The 27,636-nt window shown below is 38.7% G+C and overlaps 1 protein-coding gene across 2 annotated transcripts in view; it reads left to right on the forward strand.

Moving 5' to 3' along the window:
* Nucleotides 1-27,636, forward strand: part of LOC115411017 (integrin beta-1-like) — a 58,118-nt gene that overhangs the window by 15,933 nt on the left and 14,549 nt on the right. The window contains exons 1-13 of one of the 2 annotated variants that reach the window (XM_030122929.1): nucleotides 6,023-6,129; nucleotides 8,299-8,365; nucleotides 8,725-8,810; nucleotides 9,172-9,391; nucleotides 9,496-9,666; nucleotides 10,600-10,838; nucleotides 11,087-11,242; nucleotides 13,394-13,489; nucleotides 14,457-14,546; nucleotides 14,730-14,870; nucleotides 24,519-24,721; nucleotides 24,800-25,038; nucleotides 25,173-25,395. In XM_030122929.1, coding sequence (XP_029978789.1) covers nucleotides 6,052-6,129; nucleotides 8,299-8,365; nucleotides 8,725-8,810; nucleotides 9,172-9,391; nucleotides 9,496-9,666; nucleotides 10,600-10,838; nucleotides 11,087-11,242; nucleotides 13,394-13,489; nucleotides 14,457-14,546; nucleotides 14,730-14,870; nucleotides 24,519-24,721; nucleotides 24,800-25,038; nucleotides 25,173-25,395 — 2,009 coding nt within the window. In that variant the 5' untranslated portion in view covers nucleotides 6,023-6,051. Of the gene's footprint in view, nucleotides 1-6,022; nucleotides 6,130-8,298; nucleotides 8,366-8,724; nucleotides 8,811-9,171; nucleotides 9,392-9,495; nucleotides 9,667-10,599; nucleotides 10,839-11,086; nucleotides 11,243-13,393; nucleotides 13,490-14,456; nucleotides 14,547-14,729; nucleotides 14,871-24,518; nucleotides 24,722-24,799; nucleotides 25,039-25,172; nucleotides 25,396-27,636 lie in introns of those variants that run through there. The other variant, XM_030122930.1, reaches the window with a different exon arrangement.

Raw genomic sequence — 27,636 nt, forward strand, 5'->3', positions numbered from 1 at the left:
GACACCTTTGACTCTTAATAACTTCGGTATAATTTTTGCACTTTCCAAATTCATACTATGGGACAAATTAGAACCTTATGTTTGCCACTGCTGTAGTGTGTCTATGAACAGGTTCGTCCAGGTATTAAATGGGGGTGCGTTCAGTGCCATGCGTTAGTGATATGAAGCAGGTTCCTCGTGGGTCGGGTTGGGGCGAGTCAAAAGAATGTCAGTTTATTTACGGGGCCGGTTGGGTTGGGTCAAATAATTCCACAAAAGCCCCGTGGGTTAAAAAAAAACAGATTTGTGCATCACTACCATACCTCATAATGAGTACACGCAGAGTGAAAGTGAAACATATAGACTCTTTACTAGGTCCTCTAAGCCTCCCGCTGATGTGCAGTTTTTTCCTACCTTTGGAAACTTTCATTTGAGGGGGCAGGATGTGTCCACCGAACCGGGCCTGGATCGGTCCGATCCTGTGACTAAATCTGATCTGATCTTCTTAAAAATGTCAGCTCGGCAGCTGACACCGATCTGTAGATTGGATCGGGACATCCCTATTCAGAAATACATGTAGGTTTTGGGTATGTGTGCAGCTGACAATAATACCTGATGTGGTATGGTTATTTTGTGTGTGTTTTGTAAGATGGTGTGTATGCAAGATTGGTTTTAGAACATCATACACATAAGCTTTCTCATAGATGCGGGCAGTTTAGGATGGTCAGAAAGTTTCATTCCAATTAAGTATTACAAAATGAAAAAGTCGATACCATTATTAAGGTCATGACTGCTGTAAAAAAAAATTAGTCTTTTTTAACTGGTTGGAATTTAGAATTAATGTTACAAAACAGTAGAGGAGATTACTCCATGTACTGTTTCCATAGTGCATCTATAGAGAGCTGAAGCCCCTCCCCTTCTGGTTTGGCACACAGGACCTGATGGAAAAAACGTGAATGCCAATTAATGTCAAGAGAGAGAAAATGTTTTGACCCCCCTTTTAATTTTACCATCATAAGGCCCTTTCCCACCGCAGGAACTTTTGCAGGAACTTTCTGTATTACCCTGAACTTTCAAAGTTCCTGGTGCGTTTCCACCGAAAATTACCCTGGTAACTGACCCTCCCCCGGCCCCAAAATTACCCCGAGGAAGTTCCTGGTAGGGAGGTAGTACTTTTCAGATTACCAGGAACTTTAAGGGGCGGAGCTGTGTGCTGGAGAAGGCTGAGTGGTGGACTAGACTGGCAGCATTTCCGCATTCTGTTCACCGCCAATATTTAACTCATTTAATTTCCACAAGCTTTGTATTTTGATAATTTGGAAAATGGACCGAAAGAGAAGCTACAACAAGTGGACGGACGACGAGGAAATTCAGACGGACTTTGAATCGCCGACACAAAACGAGTGAATAAAAGCTGTCGGAGCCAAATATAAGACACAAGCCTAAAGAAATACGAGAAAAGAAGAAACTTACGCAGGATTAAAAGAAACTAAAGGACCACAACGTTCACAGTGGATCTGACTGTGGAACAAACCAATGGTCTGTATATGACACAAATATTCCCTGTTTAGTTGGTTCCATGCTGTAACAGTAGTCAGCGGCATCAGCTGTTTAATCCAAAGTGAAGTCCGGTTAACCTAATACTAACTGGTCAACAGTCTGACACTAAACCTAAATCTGAGAACTGGATGGATTCATGTTGTCGCCATGAGCTGAACACTGATTTATTCTGCATGTTTTGTGATTTCTACCTGAAATGGAGCAGACGGACTCGTCTCTTTTTCTGAACCTGTGGCTCGTTTGTGTCTTGGTCCAACATCTACTGCTGTTTACAACAGCCCAGGTAAGACATTTGACATGTCACATCACACTGGTAGGAATCTGTCATCATGTGTTCTGTTATTAATTTTAGCATTTTTATTACTTTTCCTGTAGGAAAGCGAAAAAGGGATCAGGACCATGGAGCTCCAGACCGGCTGTCCTGGACTAGCTGGACCAGACCCTGGTCCAAAAGCCTGAACCTTTCACACGTTTTTATTTCCCTTTTAATCTTAAGGCACCTTTGTTTTGTTTCAATTTTTAATCCCAAAAAAAAAAAAAAAAATCTAACCTAATACTGTCTGTTCCTTTACAAGGCATCAAAATATGAGTATAAGTACTTTCATCAGTAATATGCAGTTGAATTAAATGCAGGCATTTGAGTAAATCTGTCTGACTTTAGGGTTGAACCTGGACTATATCTATGAAACAATAGAAATGAAACAGAACCATCCATCACACTTAAAGTTAGGTGTGATTTAGTTTAAGGAATGAGAAGTTGAAAATACATGTTCTACCACTTTTAAATACAAATTAAGGATCTGTAATGATGGTTAACTTCATTTAAAATGTATTCCAGATGGATTAAGTGATTCAACAACCAGTAAAATGTTAAACCCAACCTGTCCACTTAAAGTAGTGTGTCATTTTATTGAACTAGAGGTAAGTTTGTGAATGGACATGAACAGGACTACAGTTTCTTTTACTGCTCCCTCATACATCATCAACCTTCCATCCATCCATCCATTATCTTCCGCTTATCCGGGGCCGGGTCGCAGGGGTAACAGTCTGAGCAGGGATGCCCAGACTTCCCTCTCCCCAGACACCTCTTCCAGCTCTTCCGGGGGGACCCCAAGGCGTTCCCAGGCCAGCCGAGAGACATATTCTCTCCAACGTGTCCTGGGTCTTCCCCGAGGTCTCCTCCCGGTGGGACATACCCGGAACACCTCCACAGGGAGGCGTCCAGGAGGCATCCGAAACAGATGCCCGAGCCACCTCAGCTGGCCCCTCTTGACGCGGAGGAGCAGCGGCTCTACTCCGAGCTCCTCCCTGGTGACTGAGCTCCTCACCCTAACCCTAAGGGTGCGCCCAGCCACCCGACGGAGGAAACTCATTTCGACCGCTTGTATCCGGGATCTTGTCCTTTCGGTCATGACCCAAAGCTCATGATCATAGGTGAGGGTAGGAACGTAGACTGACGGGTAAATCGAGAGCTTTGCCTCTCGGCTCAGCTCCTTCTTTACCACAATCGACCGGTACAGCGACTGCATCACTGCAGACGCTGCACCGATCCGCATCATCAACCTGATTTAAATAAATTACCCAGAACTTTCGGGTGTGGTGGAAACGCAGTTACCAGTAACTTTTTTTACCCCAAAAAGTTCCTGGTAATAAAGTTCCTGGGCCTTTTGGTGGGAAAGGGCCTATATACACGTGTGATATTGTCAATTTAAAAGATCATTTTCTGAACCAAGAAATTGGCAGCTGTAAAGATTTGAAATAAGCATCTAGTTTTGTGTGAAACAGCTTGGTGGACAAGAGATCTCATACAGTTGTTCCCTCAGCATATTTCAATGCAGTCTTTGAGAAGGAGGTGAAAAATTATTTAAAAAGGTGGAAATTTCTTCAGTGATGTTGAAGGTGCAGACACATCTGTAGCACTCTGAACAGGTCATGGACAGACACTTGGAATGATGCCACTCTTTTGGAACTTTCACACGTATTGTGTTTCTGTTTCCATATTTTCAGTCTGATAATCCAGCAGTTTTACAACAAATGGTGACTTTCTTGACTTGTAAAATTAGCTTTTAAGCTGACAGACATATGTGTAAATGGTGACATAATTCAAATTTGATTAGAAAATGATCATGGCTCCAATATGATTTTTTTTTTTCCCAGGCTCATGGGGCACCACTGGTGCTTTTCTAATTATTTTGCAAAACCACATTTTTGAGGCATAACTGCTAGTCATTGAGCCAACTACATGAACGGATCATAATGTAAGGATAGTGGATACATCTGATTAAACCTATAGTTCTTGTCTCTCAGTTTCTTAAATTATATTTGTGGAATAAAGAATACAACTGCTGTTTTACTTGTTGGTTCCCACTTATTTTCTCAGTAGGTTAAACGTCAACCAGTGTTGTAATGACGTTGGCTTTACATTAAAACATCTATTGGAGAGAATACTGGATTGGCAGCCACATTTCTGTGTATTTAGCAACAAACAGGATAGAAACCACGCTTTCAATGACGATGTGTTTGTGTGACTTCTCTTGGGTGTACCGCCACAGCTGCTTCCTCTACAGATGGACTCAAGATGCCTACTTTACTGAATGAAAGCAGATAAAACCTGGTAGAAAGCATGGGTCTTGGGACTATTTTAGATGCATCAAGTCATGAGGCCTTATAAAGACATGTCTGGTTCTTCTGGAGGAGGGTCTTAATAGATTATATAATAGATAATAGTCAAACTGGAAACTGAAGTGAATACTAAATATGTATTAAGTTAGTCATCAGTACACAGCATGTTCTGAAATGGTCAAGAATAATAAATTGGTGAAGTTATTTTGACCACAATGAAATGTTGACTGGATGTATTTATGATTAATGAACTTTCGAGGAGCATTTGAGGGCATCATAACCTTCTACTTGTAGCTCTTTCAGGACCTGCTTTGTGTCTGCTCTATTTTTTACTGCCTTTTTTTTATACTGAACATTCCAACATGCAGCTGCTAAGCTTCACTGGATAAAGACAATGTGGTTATTTTTCTACACTGACACCTCACTGGTATTTTATAGGCTTACTTTGCGTTTGAATGTCGCCCTGGATCTGCAACCTGGAGCTGAAGATGAAACCCAAAGCAAATATCTGAGTGTGTGGTTGAGTTATAAGAGGAATGCAGATCTGAATCTCAGCTGAAGTCAGTTTACTGCATATGTGTACCAAACCATCACAATAAATGACTGCATTGTAGCTCATGTCTTTTAATTAAGGCCATTACATAAGGGAGTTCGCTTCAGTCTGGCTGTGGTGATGTTGTAACAGTGGCAGAGGTGGATCAAATGTGTATTTATCTCACATGGAAAGACATACGAGCATACCGCAGTGGGGATTCAAACCAGCTGATCTAATCTGGGTGTTGTAGACAGGCCGTCTACCCTGTCTGTGTCTAAATAAACGGACACTCTCGCACGTACACACACATACACACTTGTTCAGGAATTCATCACTCAACACCATGCACATTGAACTTCAGAGCTTTCTTTACCATAGGATAAGGGAATGCAGTTTTTCTATGTAGCCTCCATGGATATCCATCAACCGACCACTTATTTAGGGGGAAAAAAAAAGAGCTTGGTTCCTTTATCTTTAACGCTGTCTGAGTTTCTCAGATTTGAAACATACGCTTTAATATCCACTGCTCTCAACATGACGCTACTGTCCCATGAATTTGTGATTCATGGTCAGATGGGATTTGACCAGATGAGAACTTCTGATAACTGTCCAGTCCACCATACAGTTTTGGGTTTTTCTGCAGAAGTTTTCCCACCTGTCACGTATTAGAGCTGCCAATACTTAAAGGGTTAGAGTCCCCAAAGCATGTTGGTGTTAAAAAGCCTAACCTTATTGTACTGTATAGAATGTACATGTTATTATCCATAGTAGGGGTGCACCGGTACAGGTTATCCACGGTTCAGTACATATTGCGGTTTTTGAGTCATGGTTCACAGTACAGCATGGTTCAGACGCAGAGCCCGGCTGGAGCCCGGCTGTTTGCCGAAACGTAACTGGGAGATGATGGAGATGTATGTACTTTTTGTACGTAAATAGACACGTCCATTTCTAACGCTGTAATGCATCGCTGCCTTCATACTTTCCTGCATCCTGTGCGTTGAAATGAGCGTTTCTCAATCAATCCACCAGAGGGTGTCACTCTTAATTACCATACTGGCCAAATACCATGAAGAAGAGTAAAGTTTTTCGAGAAGAAGAAGAAAGTTAATAGTAACAAACATGGCGACAACAGAGGAGATTTTACTAATGTGGATATTAATGTTGGTATTCAGGAGGGTAGTTGTACAGTGGTACATGCTCGTACTGAACCGTGAGGCTCATACTGTATGGTACGCACCGCTAATCCATAGTTCTGTTCATATCATTATTTATGGTATAGTATATCCCAGAAATCAGTTGAAGACCCTTAAAAGCAAGACAGTTCACTGGAAAGTGATTTCCTGTTTCAGTGTCACATGGTTTCTCCGCTGATCTACATCTTTAGGAGACTGGTGGCAGATCTAGTCCCTATCATTCCAATGGAAGAAGTGAAGGTAATTACAGATTTAACTTTTTTTTTTTTTCACCCCAAAGTTACCCAAGTAAATACTGGACCAATTTTATTCAGGCCACATATCTTTTGAGCATTGTGACCTTAAAATATCCTTTTCAAGATGTGCACATTAGGAGAAAATAGGCTTTGAGGTATATTTCTTTCTCACCAAGGACCTTGCAACACATACACTACTGGTCAAAAGTTTTAGAACACCTCAATTTTTCCTCATTTTTCTTCAGTAGTCCACTGGCGGGGTTTCATGGCCCAGGCAAGCCTCCTTCTTATTCTGAAGTCTCAGCAATGGCTTTCTTGCTGCAACTCGACCCATCAAACATGCAACTCGAAGACAATACTGTTCAAATAATGCTCACAAAGGTATGGTACCGAAGTGTGTTCCAACACTACTTTTATGCAGACAGAGGGGGTTGTAAGTAATTAAGAAACGTTGGGACACATGTAGGAATTGGTAGCACCAACTTTCAAGGTTTGATCAACCTCCATTGCTGCAGAACTGCTTTAAGTTGTTAACCCATTTCTTGTTCGCTGAAAAAGGCCTTTTTGTATAATTCTGAAATGTACATTATTTTTCAGTTTTGTTTAACCTTACCTTCTTTTTTTTACCTCTGGCAGTTCACCGCTTGCCTTTGTACTATTTCAAGCTGTTCATTGGACTTGAACTGCTTGAATTTCAATACAAAACTGGAAAAATTGGGGTGTTCTAAAACTTTTGACCGGTCATTATATGTTCATTTAAATTTTTAAGTACCAAATTTATTTTTCTTTTTATATTTCATTTTTCACTCATTTGTGGTTTTACCTGTCTTTTTCTTTGCACTTGCTTGTTGTATGTTGCTACTGTTAACTGAAATTTCCCCACGGTTGGATAAATAAAGTCGTATCTTATCTTATCTTATCTTATCTTATCTTATCTTACCTTATCTTATCTTATATCTCACCTAGATGTAAAAATGAAAGAGAAAGCAAATCAGGATTTTCTTAAAGTAATATTAATTGCCAGTAAAAAGTGATATTGGTGTATTGTTGTTGTTAATCTTCTTGCATTTGTCTTCACAACATTCTCAATCCTACTACATCCTCTTTGGAGAGAGGAAGTGACCCATTTCATATCATTGGCAAAGCTTATGTTGCACCATGTTTATATAGAGGATTTGCTTTTGGCCTGATGGATTGTGAAATCAAGTGTCTTTAAAATGTGTACAGACATTCCAGGTTTTATGGTAATGACTTTAGTGATTACCATTACCATGAATAACACATGTGCCCCCTGACAACACTCTCACTCACTTTAATGCTGCAGAAAACAGCATAATTTATCCATTGTCATAGCCACACAAATGATTAGGAACATATTTGAAGTACCTGAAGAAGTGGTGTCTTTCAATAGTGGAGTTGTTTGTTTAGCCTGATCATGAACATGAATGGATAGAAGTTTCGTTCATACATTTGTGGTCAGCATGGTAAACATTGCTAAACATCTGCATTTTAGCACGCTGACATTAGCATTGAGCTCAAAGCAGCACTGTTTGTAATTATGGCTTTACAGAGACGCTAACGCTACCTTTAGGCCTTTTGCAGTTTTTGGTGCTGATTAAGGGTCCTTCAGTACCCCGTATCTTTAGTAAGTCATGAGCCTTCCATTAGGAGAAAGAGAAGATATATTGATATGTCTGACCAAAGGGCTGTCACACAGAGATCAATACACAAGACAAGAAGGGGATTGGTCCTACTCAGCCCAAGCTCTTTACAGTAAAAAGGGATTGTGGGAAAAGGGGAGGCTGGACACCCAGTGAAGGGAATGTTGATGTGTGTGTTGTCGTGTGTGAGAGTGTTCTGAATTGAATTAGCTGCCTGTTACCTCATGACTGGCTGAGAATAGCAAAGGGCCTGCGCCTGGATTATTTATTACTTTCAATTATAACCCAGCCATTTACAGATTCAGTCTCCTGTAAGAGACAATCCCTTGCTCTTTGGGGCCCTCATGTCCAGGAAATTATGAATTGATATATTCAGACCATGAACAAAGCAAGTTAATACTGCAAACAAGGCTATAGTAAAATGAAACACACTGCTTTTCAAAGACAAAAGTTATTTGTAGAGAGATGGCATACATTTCATATTATTAAATCTTTCTTGTTTGTCTTTTCAGATGGACCTAAAGCTGCTGTTGATATCTACAATGGTAGGAGTTCTCTGTTGCAGTAATGCTCAAAAAGGTAAGTCTTCTAAGTCAGGGATTGCCTTACATATTGGTGTAACATCATTATTCTGTCACATGATGTCAGCATGCATAGTAAACATACAAATCATCAAGATGATGACTACTTCCCTGGAAAGAGAAGCAGGCTACTTTTGTCTGTTATGTCACTGTCCACCTTAGCATTGCAGAGGATAATGGAAAAGACAGAATATTCTCCCTCTGTCTCCAATTACCATCCAGCCACATGGTGTTCCAGATGAACTGATGTGTAAACAGGGGGGGCTTAACAGGCTGCTTACTTTGCAGGGACTGTGTTGCACTGCTTTCCTCCCTCTCTGATTCTGCCTCCTTTTCTTCTCTTTGTTTTCCAACCAGAGGGGAATGAGTGTATCAGTGCCAACGCCAAATACTGCGGCCAGTGCATCCAGGCTGGAGCCAAATGCGGCTGGTGTACAGACCCAGTACGTGAATCTAGGCTGTCAGCAGCATTTAGTGCTGAGGAAAGCAAAGGGGTGCTGCCTGAGACCCAGCAATGCATTTTTGTCCTCTGTAGTGAACAAGAGTTTCACAGCTTTACTTCAGAAAAAATAAATTTAAAAAAGCCAAAACTTTGCTCACTGGGTCGTAGGAGGGTATAATTATTAATTTTGTTGTTTGTGTAGTTAATGAAAAGTGAAAACAAAAAATATCAAGGTAGTTTTGTCTTGTGAGTGTGGAACTGAAACATATTTAGTTTAAAAAATATCTTTTAGTCTCCACAGTTGCAGTAGTGCTATTGTTGCCTTACAGTATTAACTGATTTTCATTTGCCGCTGCTCACAGGACTTCCTGAAACAGGGCGAGACTGTTTCGACCCGTTGTGACGAGTTGCAGTCTCTGAAGAGCAGAGGCTGTAAAGATGAAATGATTGCAAACCCACGGGGTGAACAGAAGATCCTCAAGAACAAAATGGTGACTAATCGCAGAAAGGGCACAGATAAACTGAGACCTGAAGATATTACTCAGATCCAACCCCAGAAAATCAGTCTGAATCTGCGATCTGGTAAAAATCTGTTTTAAGATGCCCTTTCCAGAAAAGCACAGAACAATCAAAGATTATAAACTGTGGCTCCACATGAACTTTGTATGTGTCATTTGTGTGTACAGGTGAGCCCCAGTCTTTCACGTTGAAGTTTAAGCGAGCTGAGGATTATCCCATTGACCTGTACTATCTGATGGACCTGTCCTATTCCATGAAGGATGATCTGGAGAATGTCAAGAACCTGGGAACCAGCCTGATGCTGGAGATGTCAAAGATCACCTCTGACTTCAGGATAGGTGAACCTTCTCACTGTGGAGTGAGATCATATTTTATGTTTCCTTTTTGGGTAAAGAAATAAAAAGAACATATTGTTGGTACTGTGCAGCTTTAACATCACTGGTATCAGTTCAACTCAACTCAACATGGCACAACTTTTTTGGAATTTCCACTGTGTGAGAGACTATTAGAATTATATGAAGATAATTTTGTGACTTTATTATGCAAACAAAAGGAAAAAAGGCAAACAAAAAAATCAAGATTTGAAAACAACTATAAAGGTTTCAAAATTTTTCAGCTTAACAAAATCAATTGTCCTCATTTTCTTTCATTTCAAATCCGAAACTTCTGCTTGCAGGCCAAAATATTTTGTTATTTTAAAAGTTTTGTTTGCAAGTCCAAAGGTTTTGCACCTCTAAATCTTTTGCAACTCATAAAGTTTTGTTTGCAAATTCAAGTGATACTTACTTCCGGATCAAAATAGTTTGCGAGTAGAAAAGTTTTGTGTGTCAAAATTTTTTGCAAGGCAAAAAGCCGCACCCCTGCTGTGCGCCAGACATGGAGCCTGGCAATGAGCCAGGGGTTCTGCCCAACTGTGCGCCGGACCACCGGGGTGGCTCAGCGCCCCCAGACTATCATAATATAAAACTCTCCATTTTGCATTTTTTTCAGTGAAAATCAGGTATTTTCCTATATTTATTTTACCGATCATGTACTTTAATCATCATACTGAGATTCTTTTAAACGTTTAAGCTTTCACACAAACATTAAAAATATTTGTCTTTATTTTTGAAGTTGTATGTTAGTTCCATCTTAAGTTGTTAGTAAGTTAGTAAGTTGGATACAAATGTGTTGTAGACTGCAGTGCACATATTGTACTGTACTGTAAAGTACTGGATTGTAATGCATTGTAAAGTAATATTCTTAAATCAGTTTTTTTTTTTTCCCCTAAGGCTTTGGCTCATTTGTAGAGAAAACTGTCATGCCCTACATCAGCACCACCCCAGCCAAACTGCTGAACCCCTGCACCGGTGACCAGAACTGCACCAGCCCCTTCAGCTATAAAAATGTCCTGAAGCTGACCAGTGATGGCAAGAAGTTTAACACCCTGGTGGGTCAGCAGCACATCTCTGGAAACCTGGACTCCCCAGAGGGAGGCTTTGATGCGATCATGCAAGTGGCTGTATGTGGGGTAAGTGGAATCAAAACTGTGGGAAACAGGGATCCTCAAGTTCTCAGATATTTTCCCACCATTAGAGTACTACATTCAAGAAACAGAGCACCAATGAAAGTGTTTATGTGGTGATGTGTGAGAAGGTGTTTTATGAGACTTGTTTATGAGGAGATTTGTGCAGGATAATCTCTGGTTTCTCATTAAATCTTGTACCAAACAAAATAGGGTTTAATAGTTTTAAATGTGTATATTTCTCATTTCTTTAGGAGCAGATCGGCTGGAGGAATGTCACTCGCCTGTTGGTGTTTTCCACTGACGCTGGCTTCCACTTTGCTGGAGATGGAAAACTGGGTGGCATTGTGCTTCCCAATGATGGAAAATGTCACTTGGAGAACAATGTGTACACCATGAGCCACTACTATGTAAGTACCTAAGCTATTATAGTGATTAAGTTCAATAGCTGTTAAACCCTTTCATGCATGAATTATGAGAACCTTAATCACGATTTTTTTCCTGAGTGTTTTTATCCCTCTTTAGGCATAAAAATAATAATTCTATTGATTTTTGTTAGCCTGTTTTTATGGAGTTACAAAAATGTCCACTCAGCTGGACACCATGCATTTAGTTTTAGAACCAAAGAAACATGTATTTACTGATAAACTGTGTGAAAACTATGAAATAAAAACATTTTTAATGCAGCTAATCTGATGTTTTCTCACATTTTAACATACCTGCATGGAGATAATATGCAAAAAAAACCCTGTTAATTACAGTCTAATAACAATTAGCAGTTTTTTTACTCTCAAACATCTTACTGCAGATCAGGTTTATCTGGACCAGCAAAGTTACAGTAATGGTATGAATTGCAGTGTATGGGATGATGCATAAGCGTCCGCTGTGTTGGCTGTTATGGAACTAAAACAACAAAATCCATGAATATACAAGAGAACACTTTTGAACAGCTGTCCACTGTAGTGACCAGTGTGCATGAGAGGGTTAAAAGACCAACATTGTTGGAACTACATAGTTTTGCTTAGATTGTTTTTTTTTTATTATTCTATGTTATTATTCTGAAAGGAAAACTGGTTGTTTCCCTTTTTTTAACCTCAACTGGTCAAGGCAGACGACAGTTCTCCAAGAGCCAGGGTCTGCTCGAGGTTTCTGCCTTTTAAAAGGAAGTTTTTCCTCACCACTGTAACCAAGTGTTTGCTCCTGGAGGATTCTACTGGGTGTCTGTGAAGTGGCTTAAGAGTCTGGTTTAGACCAGCTCTAAACGTAAAGTGTCATGAGATAACTTTTGTTATGATGTCACACTATAGAAATAAAATTTGATTGATTGATTGATTGATTGATTGATTGATTGATTGTGGGAGCTAAACCCAAGTGGTGCAAAACTGGGAGATACATTTTTGAACAACTTTCGAACTGTATATCTCTTATAGAAATGCTTTAAATCCACATTTTTGCTCTATGATGGCCCATTTCTGTAAACACATCTGGAGTTTTGGCATCAAATGAAAAATTGGAACCCATTGCAAAAAGCTGTTGCAGACATTTTTGATTTAGTACTTTCTCTATGAGTTACATGACTTCAGTGTTTGTTTGGGGTTTTTTTAGTATTTTTTTTTTTACTTGTATGTGTAGTGAATTCACCAAATAAACAGGAAAAGAAAAAAAACCCACAAAATTGTAAGCAGGTGACAGCTTTCACACTAGTGTTTTTACTGTTTGAATGCTGTCACCACTGCTGATTTAAGACACATCAACTTTGGCCGATTATTTAATGGAATTTAAAAATGCACCACCTAATTTTTTTGGATACGTGATGGACAGATAAATTGGGAACTGTAAAGGAGTATGCAGTAGTTTCTAAACAGTGTTGGAAAACATATTTTACTCCACACAAGAAGCAAAGCTGGTTAAGTTTATCTCTGAGCCAGCTCATTAATGGGTATGACCCCTGTTTGTGTCAATGATTTTCAAAATCTGTTGTGGACAGACAGTAACGTCTGATTTGGAACTAAGACTTCCCTCAGATTAACTGATTGACCCGGTCTTGGTTGATCAGGGACAGTTTAGGTTGTACTGAACCTGGAGACTGTCAGACATTGTGCCTTCTGGATCCAGGTGAAGCAGACACCGATGGCCCATGTTCCTCTCTGCTTGGTATCTTTAATTAATGTGATGGATATCTCATGGCCTGGCAGTTCAGATGATGATTTGGAATTTTTTTTAGATTTTGCATTGAGCACAAAACTACTGAAGCAGAACAGACTCACAAGTTTGAAATTTTAAAGGTTTTTATCCAGGCTAACAGGCCTAGTCCCTGATCTGGGTACATTTTGTGTAAGATGGTTTATACTAAAATTATTCACACAACATGTATTTAAATTTTTAATTTGACCTTGAAAATACACTGGGTTGCTTCACCTGGATCAGTTTGGCTTTAAACCATATGGGGATGCTTGAATTTCATTATAGTTGCTTGTTTCTGAAATCTGTCCTTTAGTTCACATTTGGCTCACATTCTGTTACACTGTATCACAACTATTTGCATTTTATTTGTGTTAAAGGATTATCCCTCCATTGCTCACCTGGTTCAGAAACTGAGCGACAACAACATTCAGACAATCTTTGCCGTGACAGAGGAGTTCCAGCCTGTGTACCAGGTTAGTTGTGTTTACCGTTCCTTATTCCTTTAGCATGCACGTATAGTACGTTTGGAAGATGCCCAACACATAAGCTTCCCCACCTGGGCTGATGTGTACATCTGCTCTGAGTTAATTGTAGTGATCCCTGGGAGCCACGATGGTACATTTTGGGCCAGTGTAATGCATGTGAGTCTAATAAAAGGTTTATTGGTCACATTATTGTCCACATTAATGTGAGCAACTGCTGTTGTGTGGATTTGTTGCTGATGGTATTTGTGCTGTTGTTTATGATATTTTGTTCATGTTGTCTTTTATTTTATTTTTCATTTAATATGTTTTATTTGTTTTATTTTATTTTTTTGCTCAGTTTATTCAGTTCTTGTTCTAATTTTTAACCTTTATACTAATCACCATTGTTGTTATTGTTAGTATTATTTTCTTGTGAGAGTCTTCGGCACCTTCTTTCTTCTTTTTTTTCTTCCCCCTTCACTCTCTCCTCTCTTTCCCCCTTTCTTCTCCTTCCCCCTGTTCCTTCCTGCCTGGCATCAAAATGTAGTTCAACAAAACCCAAAATAAAGACAGTGGAATATCATATCCTTTCTGAAGTTCCCCTTGGCAAAGCAAATTTGTTCAGTGTAACAAGGCAGCCAGACTACCATTCTGCTGTTATAATGCTGGGCAAGACGAGTTAAGATAAGAAGAAAAAAAGAAAAAAAAAGCTTTTATTATGGCTTCATACAGAAGCCTTGGTTTGTTTTAGTGCACTTATAAATGTCCGGGCACAGTTCAGGGTTTTTTCCAATAAATCTGTAAAGTAGTGGTTAGATACACTTAATATATTTTTGAGGATTAATGCCACTTTGATGCATTTGTCCAAGAAAAGTTATAGACATTGTCCTTGATCACACGTTGTTGCACACAAGGATTCCACAGGTCATAAGATTAAGAAAGATAATGAAAAACTAACTTAACATCCTTTTTTCAGGAGCTGAAAAACCTGATACCCAAGTCTGCAGTGGGCACTCTGTCTGCCAACTCCAGCAATGTAATCAACCTTATTATAGATGCTTACAATGTAAGTACATTGTTGAAAAATACTGACATTTACTCACATGAAACACATTAAAGTATTCAGTTTGTTTAGAGCTGGACCAGTCCAAGCATTTTCCAAACAAGTCCTATCATTTAATACTCAGCTAACCCATTCCAAAGCAGGAAATAATAACATCCATGCTGTTATCTCTGGCCTTTTTGGCAGTCTCTGTCATCCGAGGTTATTTTGGAAAACAGCAAGCTTCCAGAGGGTGTGAGCATCATTTACACGTCCCGCTGTAAAAATGGGATAATCAGCGAGGGTGAAAATGGACGGAAGTGCTCCAACATCTCCATTGGAGATGAGGTGAGTCTTGGGAAAATGACACTGTTTGTTGTATTTCACTAGTAGGGGGTTGAGACTGGTGTTGTCAGAACAATTGAGGCATCTTCAGGACATTAAACGTCCACAGACAATTCTGTCCCATTCTGTCCATTTCTGTCCTAATTTACTGGTTTTATTCAGTCAGTTATCCATGATATCTAAATTACTTTTTATTTGGTTTTAGAGTTAATTTTAGTCTGTCAAGCATTATTATAAAGATTCCAATCATTGTCTTTTGAGTCTATAAAGTAAATGTTACCACAAATTCTAGTAATAAAACTGAACAATATGGTAATGTACTATAATGAGAGGCATCTCAGCATAGTTTCATATTTCTGCCAGTTCTGAGGTTGAGTGTTGCACATCACATTATTCCCAGTAACCTACCCTTTATCTATAGGACAGTGTAAAATCATCATCATGCACTATCTTTATGTGTACCATAGGCGAAACATGATTTTGCTCATGAAAAGTCCTATACTCTTATTTTGGATCTCGATGTAATTTTTGTGCAAATACATGTGAGTTTCAGCTCAGTTCCTTCTTGGTTATGATACTAGGAGGCACAATTAAGCACAAAAGGCCTAGTTATATACTGAAAGTAAACCAAACATCAGCATTTAGCAGCAAAGAATAAACAACCAGTTACATTTCAATATTAACTAGAACTGCAAGCAGTTATGAACAGGGGCCAAGCCTCCCCTCCCACTCGGACCCCAGGCCCCACAGAGCCCACGGAAGTCGGCTCCGAAGGACGTGGGTCTGGGGCTGAGCTGGTGGAGGCTGGGCCCCGTTCATAAGGGTTTACAGTTGGAGTTAGTATTCCACCGTCTGAGCCGCTGTATTCACTGGAATGGGACAAATGCACCAGTAGAGTGGAAGGAGGAATGTGTGGGACTGGGATTAGCTGGAATAAATTACGTCCACTTTGACCAATCATTACTAAACTTTACAGCTGGTCTCAGGAGTGACCCCACATCAAACTCACAAAATTTCGTTGAAATCTGTAAAGGTATTTCAGAGATAAAAATTTTACATATTTGCAGCGCCCAATAGAGGCTAACATTCATCAAATTCGGCTCATACCCTCACAGTGAAATGTAAACAAAGTATCTAATATTTGGTGTTGAAAGAATTAAATTTGTCTGAGATATGTAATAGTTAACATTTTTTTAGCTAGCTGCAGAAAATTATTCATTTATAAATTTCACATTTTTTGACCAAACAAAATTCTATTGATAACTTAGTATCATGTCTATGGGAAGAGCGTACATGCCAAGATTCATGCAGATCGGAAAAAATCCAAAGTAGGAGTTTGAAAAAGTAGGTTTTCCAGTTTTCGCAGTTTTGCTGGAAAAAAAGTCCTCCCCCAAATCTGCCTGACCACGCCCATTTGATTCAACCCTATTCAGGAAATCTGAGGATATGAGGTTGTTTTTTTTTTTTTTTTTGAACAAAATTTTATTCATATTTATATTTCAAGCTTTACAATATGTACAATTCTTACATATTGTTAATGTAGAAAGCTACATATCTTTTATAACATAAAAAGAACAAAATAAATGAACAAATAAACATAACTTCTTGGCAAACTGGTACCTCAAATCAGTGTACTGTTACAAGGTCTTATTTGCATACCTAATATATCTGCCTACAATTATTTTAATAATTACATAAAAATACAAATAATATCCCCCCAGCATCAGACTCTCAAATGCTATAATATCAAATCCAAATGGATTATCAAAGGATTCCACCTCTTCTTGAACAAATCAGTGGTAAGGTTTAGTTTTGCTGTTATTTTTTCCATTGTATAGACCCTCACAATTCTTTCCTTCCACTGATTTATTGTTGGAGGAAGTGGTTTATACCAGGATACAGTTATCATTTTTTTTGCTACCAAGACAAGAATTTTCAAAAGATATTCTTTATCCTTATTTAAGAAATTAGCAGGGAGCACTCCAAAGATAAAAATCAGTGGGTCAAATTCAATGTAAGTGTGTAGTATTTTAGAGAGTTCCTCTCTAATTCCCTCCCAGAAAGATTTAAGTTTTGGACAATCCCAAAAAATGTGTGTGTGATCTCCAATTTGTCCACAATGTCTCCAGCATAAATTTGTTTTAGTTTTGTCAAACTTAGAAATAATAAATGGGGTTTTAAAATATCTAATGTTCACTTTCCAAATAAACTCTTTCCATGTTGGGCTGCTTGTCAGTTTGTGTCCATTTTCACACAATTGTTCCCATTCTTGGTCCCCAATTACAACATTCATTTCTAGTTCCCACTTCTCCTTTACCTGAAGAGTACTCCCCGATATATTCAAATGTAAGCATTTGTAAAGATTTGACACAATTTTGTCAGATTTATCTTCTTTCATGATCTTTATGAAAAACCTTTCCAAGTCAGTGGCTTGTGTTTGAAGAAGTGACCATTCTTTATGTGACATCAAATAACTTCTCAACTGCAGAAATCTGTAAAAATCAGAAGAAATCAAACCATATTTCTCCTGAATCTGACTAAAGGATTTTAAATGTTCTCCCTCAAACAAATCATCTATAACCATAAGTCCCTTCCTCTCCCATTCATGAAACCGTAAATCCAATTGACCAGGCAAAAAATCTATAATGTGAGAAATTTTCATAGCCCTAGATATAGACTGAGGAGTGTTTATCTGTTTTCTAATACTACTTAAAACTTTTTGAGTACATTTCATCCAGGTATTTGTAATTTTATATTTGGTCCATAACTCCGTTGAGCAAAACGCATAAGCCTGCAGTGAAAATCAAGGGCATGAACTTTGCTCCAAAGTTAACCATGTAGTCTCTTTATTCTGTATTATCCATTCCACTGCTCCACGTAGTTGAGCTGCCCAGTAGTATAGTTTCAAATTTGGTAGATTAAGACCTCCACATGCTTTACTACTGGTTAGCTGTATGAATTTAACTCTAGGTTTTTTTTGTTGCCAAATAAAAGTAGAAATCATTTTATGTATCTTTTAAAATTAACTGCAGGGATCCAGATAGGAAGGGATAAAAACAGATACAGAAACCTGGGAAGAACATTCATTCTAATGGTTTCGATTCTACCGAAAAAAGAAAGTGGCAATATTTCCCATCTCTGTAAATCTTTTTGAATTTGGACAATCAATTTCCCATAATTTGCCTTATACAGTTGAGAGACATCTGAGGTAATAATAATTCCTAAATATCGAAATCCGTTGGGAGACCAATTAAATTTAACCCTTTTAGATAATTCCGAGGGCCATACCCCTTTATCATCATGGCTTCTGATTTTGACTCATTAATTTTGTATCCTGAAACAACACTGAAATTCTTTAAACAATTTAAAAGTGCAGGAACAGAAATCATTGGATCTCTAATATACAATATGACATCATCAGCGTACAATGATAACTTATCGGTCTTAATCTTATCTGATATACCTAAAATCGATGGATCATTCCTTATTAATTCTGCTAAGGGTTCTATGCTAATAGCAAATAAAATTGGTGACAAACAACACCCTTGGCGTGTTCCTCTTTTTAAGGGAAAAGATTCGGACATATGACCATTAACACGTACTCTTGAGGAAGGACTTGCATACAATACTTCAAACCACTCAATAAAACTTTTATCAAAACCCATTTCAACCAAAACATGTTTTAGGAATGTCCAGTTGACCCGGTCAAATGCCTTCTCAGCATCAAGGCTGATAAGCATTGACGGGTGGGGACCCTCTTGAGCTGCTGTAATTATATTCAGTGTACATCTTATATTATTTATTCCTAGTCTTTTCGGTATAAATCCCGTCTGATCGGGGTTAATGAGTTTATTAATAATGTTTTGAAGTCGTCTAGCCAAAATGGCAGTCAATATTTTAACATCATTACAAAGTAAGCTTATAGGTCTATATGAGGCACATTGTGTGGGATCCTTTCCTTCCTTATGGATCACAGAAATGATTGCATCAGCCCATGTTTTTGGTGGTTCTTTGGCACTTAGAGCGTAATTAAACACTCTGTGTAGAAGAGGAATGAGTTCTGTCTGAAAGCATTTATAAAATTCCCCGGGGAACCCATCTGCACCAGGTGATTTATTATTTTTGAGCTTTCCAATAATAAATTTTATTTCTTCTTTAGTGATGGTCCCCACTATAGCTTTAGCTTCTGTCTCATCAAGTTTAGGAAGGTTGATTTGTTTAAGAAATTGTGTAATTTTTTCTGTTTTATTTTGAATGGGTTCTGAATCGTACAAATATTTGTAATAACTAGAGAATGCATTGGCTATAGCTCTGGGGTGTGACACCATCTTTTTGGATGTGGGACACGTAACTTTTTGGACAATTCAACTTGCCTGTGATTTTCTCAATTGAAATGCAAGTAATCTACTTGCTTTATTTCCTTGTTCATAATATTTTTGGTTTGTGAAGCGTAATGCACCTTCTGCCTTATACGTTAATAAGTCATTCAAATCTTGTCTGTATCTTTTCAGTTCTTGTAAAATTGTATCACTATTTGTCCTTTTATGATCAATTTCTAATTTTTTAATTTGTTCTTCTAATCTAATTTGGTTCTTCTCTCGTTCTTTTTTGATTTTTGAAGAAATTGATATGATTTTGCCCCTCAGAACTGCCTTTGCTGTATCCCATAAAATAGAAGGAGAAACCATATCTGTGTCATTAGTATCCAAAAAGAATTGTAATTCATCCTTAATATATTGAATTGTCTCAGAGTTATTCAAGAGTGATACATTTAATCTCCATAATTGAAAGGGTTTGTCTTGGTCTAAACTCAAAGACATTATAACAGGCCCATGATCTGAAAGTGACTGAGATTCAATATGACAATCCTTCACTTTGTGGACCTCTTGTTTAGAGATACAGAAAAAATCAATTCTTGAGTGGCTCTTATGAACATTTGAGAAATGTGTGTAATCTCTGACTCTTGGATTTTTTTAGACGCCATATATCCACCAGCCCCATTTCACCCATCATATTGCTCAGTACCTTTGATTTGGAGGATTGGGGCTTTCATTCAAATGGAAATTTGTCTAAACAATTATTTAATACACAATTGAAATCACCTCCCATTATTATTAATCCTTTCGAATTTCCCGCTAAAATTTGTGCTATATGTTTAAAAAACCCTGGATCGTCTTCGTTAGGGACATAGACGTTTATAATTGTTAAAATAACTCCTCCAATAGAACCAATAACCATTATCCATCGTCCACTTTTATCCTGAAGAACATTTTCTGATACAAAACCCAAAGATTTATGGCAGAGTATTGCTACTCCTCGCTTTTTGTAATTTTCATATGATGCACTAAATACCTGTCCCACCCATTCTCTTTTTAACTTAGCATGCTCTACTTCATTTAAATGAGTTTCTTGTAATAATCCAATTGAACATTTCAACCTTTTTAATTGAGTCAGAATTTTCTTCCTCTTTATAACGTGGTTTAAACCATTTATGTTGTAACTAACAATTTTCAAAGTAGTCATAGTTAAATAAAAATAGGAGTAACAGTTTCCACCTATTCCCATTTCCTTGTACCATTATGTAATAAATGAGTAAAACTGAATATAAATAAATTGACAAATCAACATTTAGAGTCCGTTTGCCGAGAAACCAAGAACACGAAGAACACAGAAGGGAACTTGGAACATGAATGAACTTCCAATAATACCTTGTGTTGCTTCCCTGACAGTAACAACTAATGTACCTAGGATAGTCAACACATTCCCGATGTAAAATGGGCAGGGAAACTTTGTTCCCTGGGCAAGATACACATAATGTGTGAGCAGCAGTCAACATAATCTCCTCTCTCTGCTGCTTCAAATGCCCAGTTGTATTAGTAAAGAAAAACAATCTCCAGTTAGCTCTTGGACCAATGTGTCTAGAAAACTAATTGTGTTATTAAGCCTACATATCATGCATCTTATGTAACACTTACTCCACTGATTTTGCTACTTCCAATGAGAGGATAATCAGGCCTCCTTATTTAATTCTCCTCATATTAATCCTCAGTGTTTATGATGGCTCTGATTTCTTTCGGGGTCAGCATCTGCCCATCCTTATTCAATCTGCCCTGGGTCTGCCATGCATCACGTATCAATTCTTTCTCCAAAATATCCCGCTCATCCACCACAACGGTAACTCCCAGATCCCTGAGAGTGGATTGGGCCTCCACAAGAGAGGGGAAAGTTTTGACACCTGTGTCCAGGAACACTTTAAGTTGTGCCGGGTATGGCGACTGGGCTTTGATGTTACGTTCCTTGAGTTTTTTAATCACTTCACGTACTTGCTTCCTTTTTCGTTGCACATCAGGGGAGTAATCCTGGTCAAAATAAACTTTCTTCCCTCGGAACTCCAGGTCTCGTTGCTTCCACGCCTGTTGTAGCACCACTTGTTTTACATTAAAGTCCAAAAAACGAACAATAATGGACCTGGTGCTGTTGCTTTTGGTTTCGGCATAGTAACTCTGTGGGCTCTCTCAATGCGGATGTCTAGATCTTCAGGCAACTTCAGAGTTGATTTAAGAAAGTCAACGACAAACGGAATCACTTCTCTTCCTTCCACTTCCTCTTCTATTCCGTAGAGTCTGATGTTATTCCTGTGCATTCTATTTTCCAAATCATCTTGTTTTGCCGTTAATGTAGCATCTCTCCTCAGTAAATAAGCAAGCGCCCGTTCCTGCCGTATACCACGATCTTCAGTTTCACTCACTCTGTGTTCGGCAGTGGTCAGTCTCTCCTCCAGTGTGTCGAGTCTTTTCTTGATATCACCAATCGAAGCCTCCATATGCGTCTGAGACTCTATTATGTCTCTTTGTGCATTTCCAGATTCTTCACGGAACTTTCGTAGCTCTGTTAGCATTAGCATGTCATTACTCCCAGCGTCTTTCTGAGCTAAGCTAGCATCTAGTGTTAGCTGCTTTTGAGTAGCCTTCACTTCATCGCCTTTGCCTATTTTTGGGTCTTTTCTGCTCGACTTTTGAGCGGAAGTCATTGCCGTAATCTTTCCTCGTTAAACTTCAAATCTATGAGTGGAGTTTTATCAGTATACCAGGCTACTAAATATATATATTGGTCGGAGCGCGCGGGTCAAGCGTCTTTACTCGGGCATACCGGATGCGGAACTCGATATGAGGTTTTTTAATGTGCGACATACGGTGTGTAAGTTATAGACCAAAATGCATTGTCTTTGGTTCTATGGCCCCCTGCTGGTGGACATATGTAATTGTTTGCATCTCAGTTCCGTGCAGGGGTCTGGACCAACCCTCCAAATGTCAGCGCTCTACCATGTACGCTTTAGGCTGCAGGAACAGTTGGAGCCGGATTCCCTGCATTCACTGGAATGGGACCAATACATTAGGAATGCAAAAGGAGGAATGTGTGGGACTGGGATTTGTTGTAATAAATTACACCCACATTGACCAATTATTACCAAACTTTACAGCTGGTCTCAGGAGTGAACCCACATTATGCTCACCAAATTTCGTGTGAATAGGACGAACTTTTTTGTGACTTGATATTTCTCTGTTTATAGTGCCCCCTATTGTCCGATTTGTACCAAATTTGGTACAGAGCCTCTGGTTAACCTCTAAAACAAGGACCTAAATTTTGGTGTTGATAGCATTTATTTTGACAAAGATATGCAGGAATATGGTTTTTTTTAGCTAACAAAAAAATTTGTTCATTCATAACTAGTACATTTTTTACAGCAGCAAGCTGATTGTAATAACTTTACATCAGAAGCCTCTGGAGATTGTCTGTGCAAAGTTTGAAGCCAATGGGGCTTAAACCCTAGTAGGAGTTCGAAAAAGTATGTTTTCAATATGTAGCGACTTAGAAAGAAAAATATGCAGTGGAAGTGGGCGTGGCCTATTTCAAAAGACTCATCTCTATCCAAGGAATACAAAAATGTAAAGTTTATAAATGTGTCATTTAAAATGTGGAAGTTAGAGGCAAAAATGCATATTTGTCTGTTATAGCGCCACCTAGTGGAGTACATCCACAGTTTTTGCTCTGGTAGATCTGTGTCCTATTCTATAGGGTCCATAGAAATTTCACAGCCCTCAGCAGAACAGTTCAGCTGTAGGAAATGTTTGTTGTTTAACTTGTAATAAGCCACGCCCACATTGTTCAGCCACGCCCACATTCAAGATATGGCCTCAGGATGGGCCCTCCATCATGCCCACCAAATTTTGTAGAAATCGGTCAAGCCGTTTAGGAGATATACATTTTTTATATTTGCAGCGCCCCCTAGCGGCCAACATTCACCAAATTCAGCTTATACCCTCAGAGTCACATGAGAACCAAGGATCTAAGATCTGGTGTTGATAGCTTTTACTTGGACCGAGATATGTAAGAGTTAGCATTTTTTTAGCTAGCTACAGAAATTTGTTCGTTAATTATTTGCGCATTTTTCAACCAAACAAAATTCTTGTGATAACTTTGGATCAGGTCCATGAGAAGAGTGTATGTGCGAAAATTCACGCAGATCGGACAAACTCCCAAGTCGGAGTTCAAAAAAGTAGGTTTTTAAGTTTTCGCGATTTTGTGGGGGGAAAAGTCATGGCGGAAATGGGCATGGCCTAGCTCACGTGATTCAGTACTATTTAGGGAATCCGAAAATATAAGGTTTTTGAATGTGCGACATACGGTGTGGGAGTTATAGACCAAAACGCGTTATCTTTGATTATAGCGCCCCCTACTGGTGAATATATGCGCATTTTTGCGTCTGAGGTCCCTGCAGGGGTCTGGACCAACCCTCCAAATTGCACTGCTGTACCATGTACGGTTTAGGCTGCAGTAACAGTTTTATCGGCGGAAAAATAAAAAGAATAATATTGATGAATAAAAATCCGTACAAAAACAATAGGGTTCCACAGCACCGCTGGAACTGTGGAACGCGTATGCTGGCATACGCGTCCCCCAGTCCCCGCGGGCTTGGCCCCCTAATAAAGTGTTGTGATAATGTTGTTATTGTTTTATCACTGAAAAATATTTAAATAATGCCAAAGCACATATGCGTGAATTAATATTCAAAACTTGATAATATCCATTTGCTTTGTTTTTGTGTTATCTCTTGAAAAATCTGCTCTCTCCTCCCAATTGCTAAATAATTGTCCATTTTGTACCACATGACTGCCTGCACCATAAAAGCTCAACACCCAAAAGAGAATTTGTTTAATAAAAAACCCTTAATTTTAAAAAATAATTTTCACTGATTAGTGCTGTCACTTCATTTTTTTGTACTGTTGCATCATTTTTTCTTTTTTTTTCTTTTAGCATTTTTTTTTTCAGTTTTTATCGTTTTTAGTTTTTTTTTCTCATTTCTCTCATCTTTGTGACTTGATTTTTTGTAATATTGCATCAATTTTATCTTGTTCCACCCCTCACCTCCACCCTTTATCTCACATAGCTTTGCACAGGTTAACACTTTTAAACCCTGTCTTTCAGACAGTCTTCTGTTTTCCTTTGCCACTTGGTGACCCAGAAAAAAGAGCTATACCACCCAGATTCAGTCCTCATTTTTAGTTTGGGAGTTTACAGCTCTAGGGTTATTGTAGAAGGGTTAGCATGTTTGCCAGTTTCAAATTTTTTTCTTCATCCCTTTATTCTTAGGTTACATTTAACATCAGTGTGACATCTAAGGGCTGTCCAAAGCAAGGGAAACCTGAGACCATTAAAATCAAGCCACTGGGTTTTACAGAGGAGGTGGAGATCACACTCAACTTCATCTGTGAGTGTGAGTGTCACAAAGATGGCATCGAAAACAGCGACCTCTGCCACTTTGGTAATGGAACGTATGAATGTGGAGCCTGCAAGTAAGTTATCTATATACAAGTTTCGCACTGAGGTTAATGTTAAGATGACATGAGATCCATAATCATGTGCTCCTCCAGGTGTAATGATGGACGCGTGGGCAGATTTTGTGAATGCAGCAGCCATGAAGTGGCCACAGAGGACATGGACCGAACCTGCCGCAAAGACAATGGTACTGACATCTGCAGCAACAACGGAGAATGTGTGTGTGGTACATGTGAGTGTAAGAAAAGAGAAAACCCTGAGGAGAGGTACAGCGGTCAGTACTGCCAATGTGATAACTTCAACTGCGACCGCTCTGGAAACAAGCTGTGTGGAGGTGAGTTTCATTTAGTTCAATAGACAGTAAGATGATCTTTACTCTCTGAATGGAGGATTTCTGCATCAAAGCCTCACCAGGAGAAGGATGTAAAATGTCATCACAGAGACATCACATCTTTGTTTCTTTTTTAGGGCATGGGCGATGTGAGTGCAGGGTTTGCATCTGTGACTACCCCTGGACTGGCAGTGCCTGTGACTGTTCTTTGGACAATAGCACATGTATGGCCAGTAACAAGCAGATCTGTAACGGCAGAGGGACGTGTGAATGTGGCACCTGTAAGTGCACTGACCCCAAATTTCAGGGTCCCACCTGTGAGACCTGCCCCACATGTCCAGGAGTCTGCACTGAACACAAGTGAGTTGGAAATAAAAACAAATGCCTAGATGCTTGTTTTTAAAAGTATGTCACTGGAATACTGTGTACAGTATTAAAAGCGTGTATAAAAGCGTCTTAGAGCTGCTTTAGGTGAGAAAAAAAAATTCAAGTGGGATGGGGAAGCTGTATTTAGAGAAAACATTGTAAATTCACAACAAGAAAATTTAAGGAGAATAACTAAAATATATTATGAAATATAGCCCTGCGATTAACTGGTGTACCCCGCCTTTGCCCATAAGTGGCTGGGATAGGCTCTAGCGACCCCCGTGACCCTAGTGAGGATAAAGTGGGTTCAGAAAATGAATGAATGAACTGAAATATTGGAAGCCAGGTCCCTATGTGAAAGCTCTACACACAACTCACTGAGCCAAACTAGGTTAACATGTTTGGCATGTCGACCAGTTGTTTTTTGTAAATTTACAAGTTTAATTTTACCCCCTCCCACTAATTTTTTCGCTCTACAGCAGTGGTTCCCAAACTTTTTTGGCTCGAGACTCCATTTTAACATCACAAATTTCTGGTGACCCCAGATATTCAAAACGGAGACATTTTTTTTGCTAAAATTAATTTCTTTTTGATCATGTAATAGTTCGCCATACTATGTTGCAAATAAAGGTTAATTTTAGATGACATTTAGGCTATATAATGTATATTATTATGGACTGAGGCAGAAAAGCCAGGTTGAGATTACTGCACAAATTGAGAATTTTATTTTCCTTGGTTGGGATATGTACAGTCAGTCCAACTTGTATTTACAAGGCTGCAAATTAACACTGAAAAAACTATAACTCAAACTATAAATTATGAAAGAGCTGCAGCATCTTAAACCGGCCACAATTAACATTTGAAAGATAAACAGTACCACAGTGCTTCAGTTTCAGCTTCAGTGTTTGTCATGTTTTTTATGTATTGTGATTGTCTCTCTCAGCTCACCATATATTTTTATTAGGAAGTTGTTGGTTTTTATCAGTTACTACTTACTACTATTATTAATTACTACAATTACAATTCAATTACTAGGTGACCCCATTTCAATTCCAGGCAACCCCACGTGGGGTCCTGACCCCAAGGTTGAAAAACACTGCTCTACAGGCTCCTACAAAATTTGAATGTGTCCATCAGCAACCACAGTGTATGACAAGGATGTAATGAAGTTCGATATAATACAAATGCAGACAGTGCAATGAATGTCAGATGGCAGTGCAAGTAAAGATACAATAATTAAAGGACACCAGCAGACATCATCTACCTGCATCACAAAGTTGTAAACAAGGAAATAAAGCTAATGATAGCACTGTTCCAACCGTTGTATTTAAGGGAATGGGAAGAATCCACACTTGCAGAGGAGCAGAATGTGGACCTGTCATAACTCAGGAAAGAGGGCCACATGTGATGAGTATTTTGCTGAGAAAGCTTGAGTTAATAGTATAAGGTGCATATAGATGCATGTTGCATTGATCAGAGTGTCATTTGTGGTTCTATTTCTGTTGGCCTTTAAGTCATAGCAGCAATTACACAAAGTGACACTTAAACAGAATGGATCAGCGACGCCTTTAAATTTCCATAATTGTGTGATATACGACCACTATTTTTTTTCCACAACCACAGATATTGGTGGTATGGAATCTCATATTCAATACTGGGTTTAAGTCGTCTTTGTATAGGTGTTTGAACTTACAATTATAAATGACAGCTTAAAGAATAATTCTGTCTTAATACAATACCTTCTGTACAAGCACAGGAAACAAGAGGACTATTTGTTGCAGAAATCCTCCTTTCACCTTGTGCAAGCTATTACAGAGTATATATTCTGAGTCACTGTATTTCCTTTCGGAACACACATTACATATAATAATAATAATAATAATAATAATAATAATAATAATAATAATAATGATAATAATAATGATAATAATAATAAGAAGAAGAAGAAGAAGAAGAAGGAGAAGAAGAAGAAGAAGAATACATTTTATTTATAGCACACTTTTCAGTCAGTGAACCTCAGAGTGCTACAGTAGAAAAGGACAGATCCCAAAAAAATAAACATCAACAATTATAAGCCTTTTTAAATAGGGACGTTTTCAGTCTAGTTTTAAAAGAGTCCAGGCTGTGCATTTCTCTCAGCTCCACCGGGAGGCTGTTTCAAAGCGGAGGTGCAGCAGAACAGAAGGCTCTGTCCCCCATGGTACGGTACAGTAGCTTGGTGGTGGGAACATGAAG

Source organism: Sphaeramia orbicularis, chromosome 20 (assembly GCF_902148855.1).
Source record: "Sphaeramia orbicularis chromosome 20, fSphaOr1.1, whole genome shotgun sequence".
In the NCBI taxonomy this organism is placed as follows: domain Eukaryota; kingdom Metazoa; phylum Chordata; class Actinopteri; order Kurtiformes; family Apogonidae; genus Sphaeramia; species Sphaeramia orbicularis.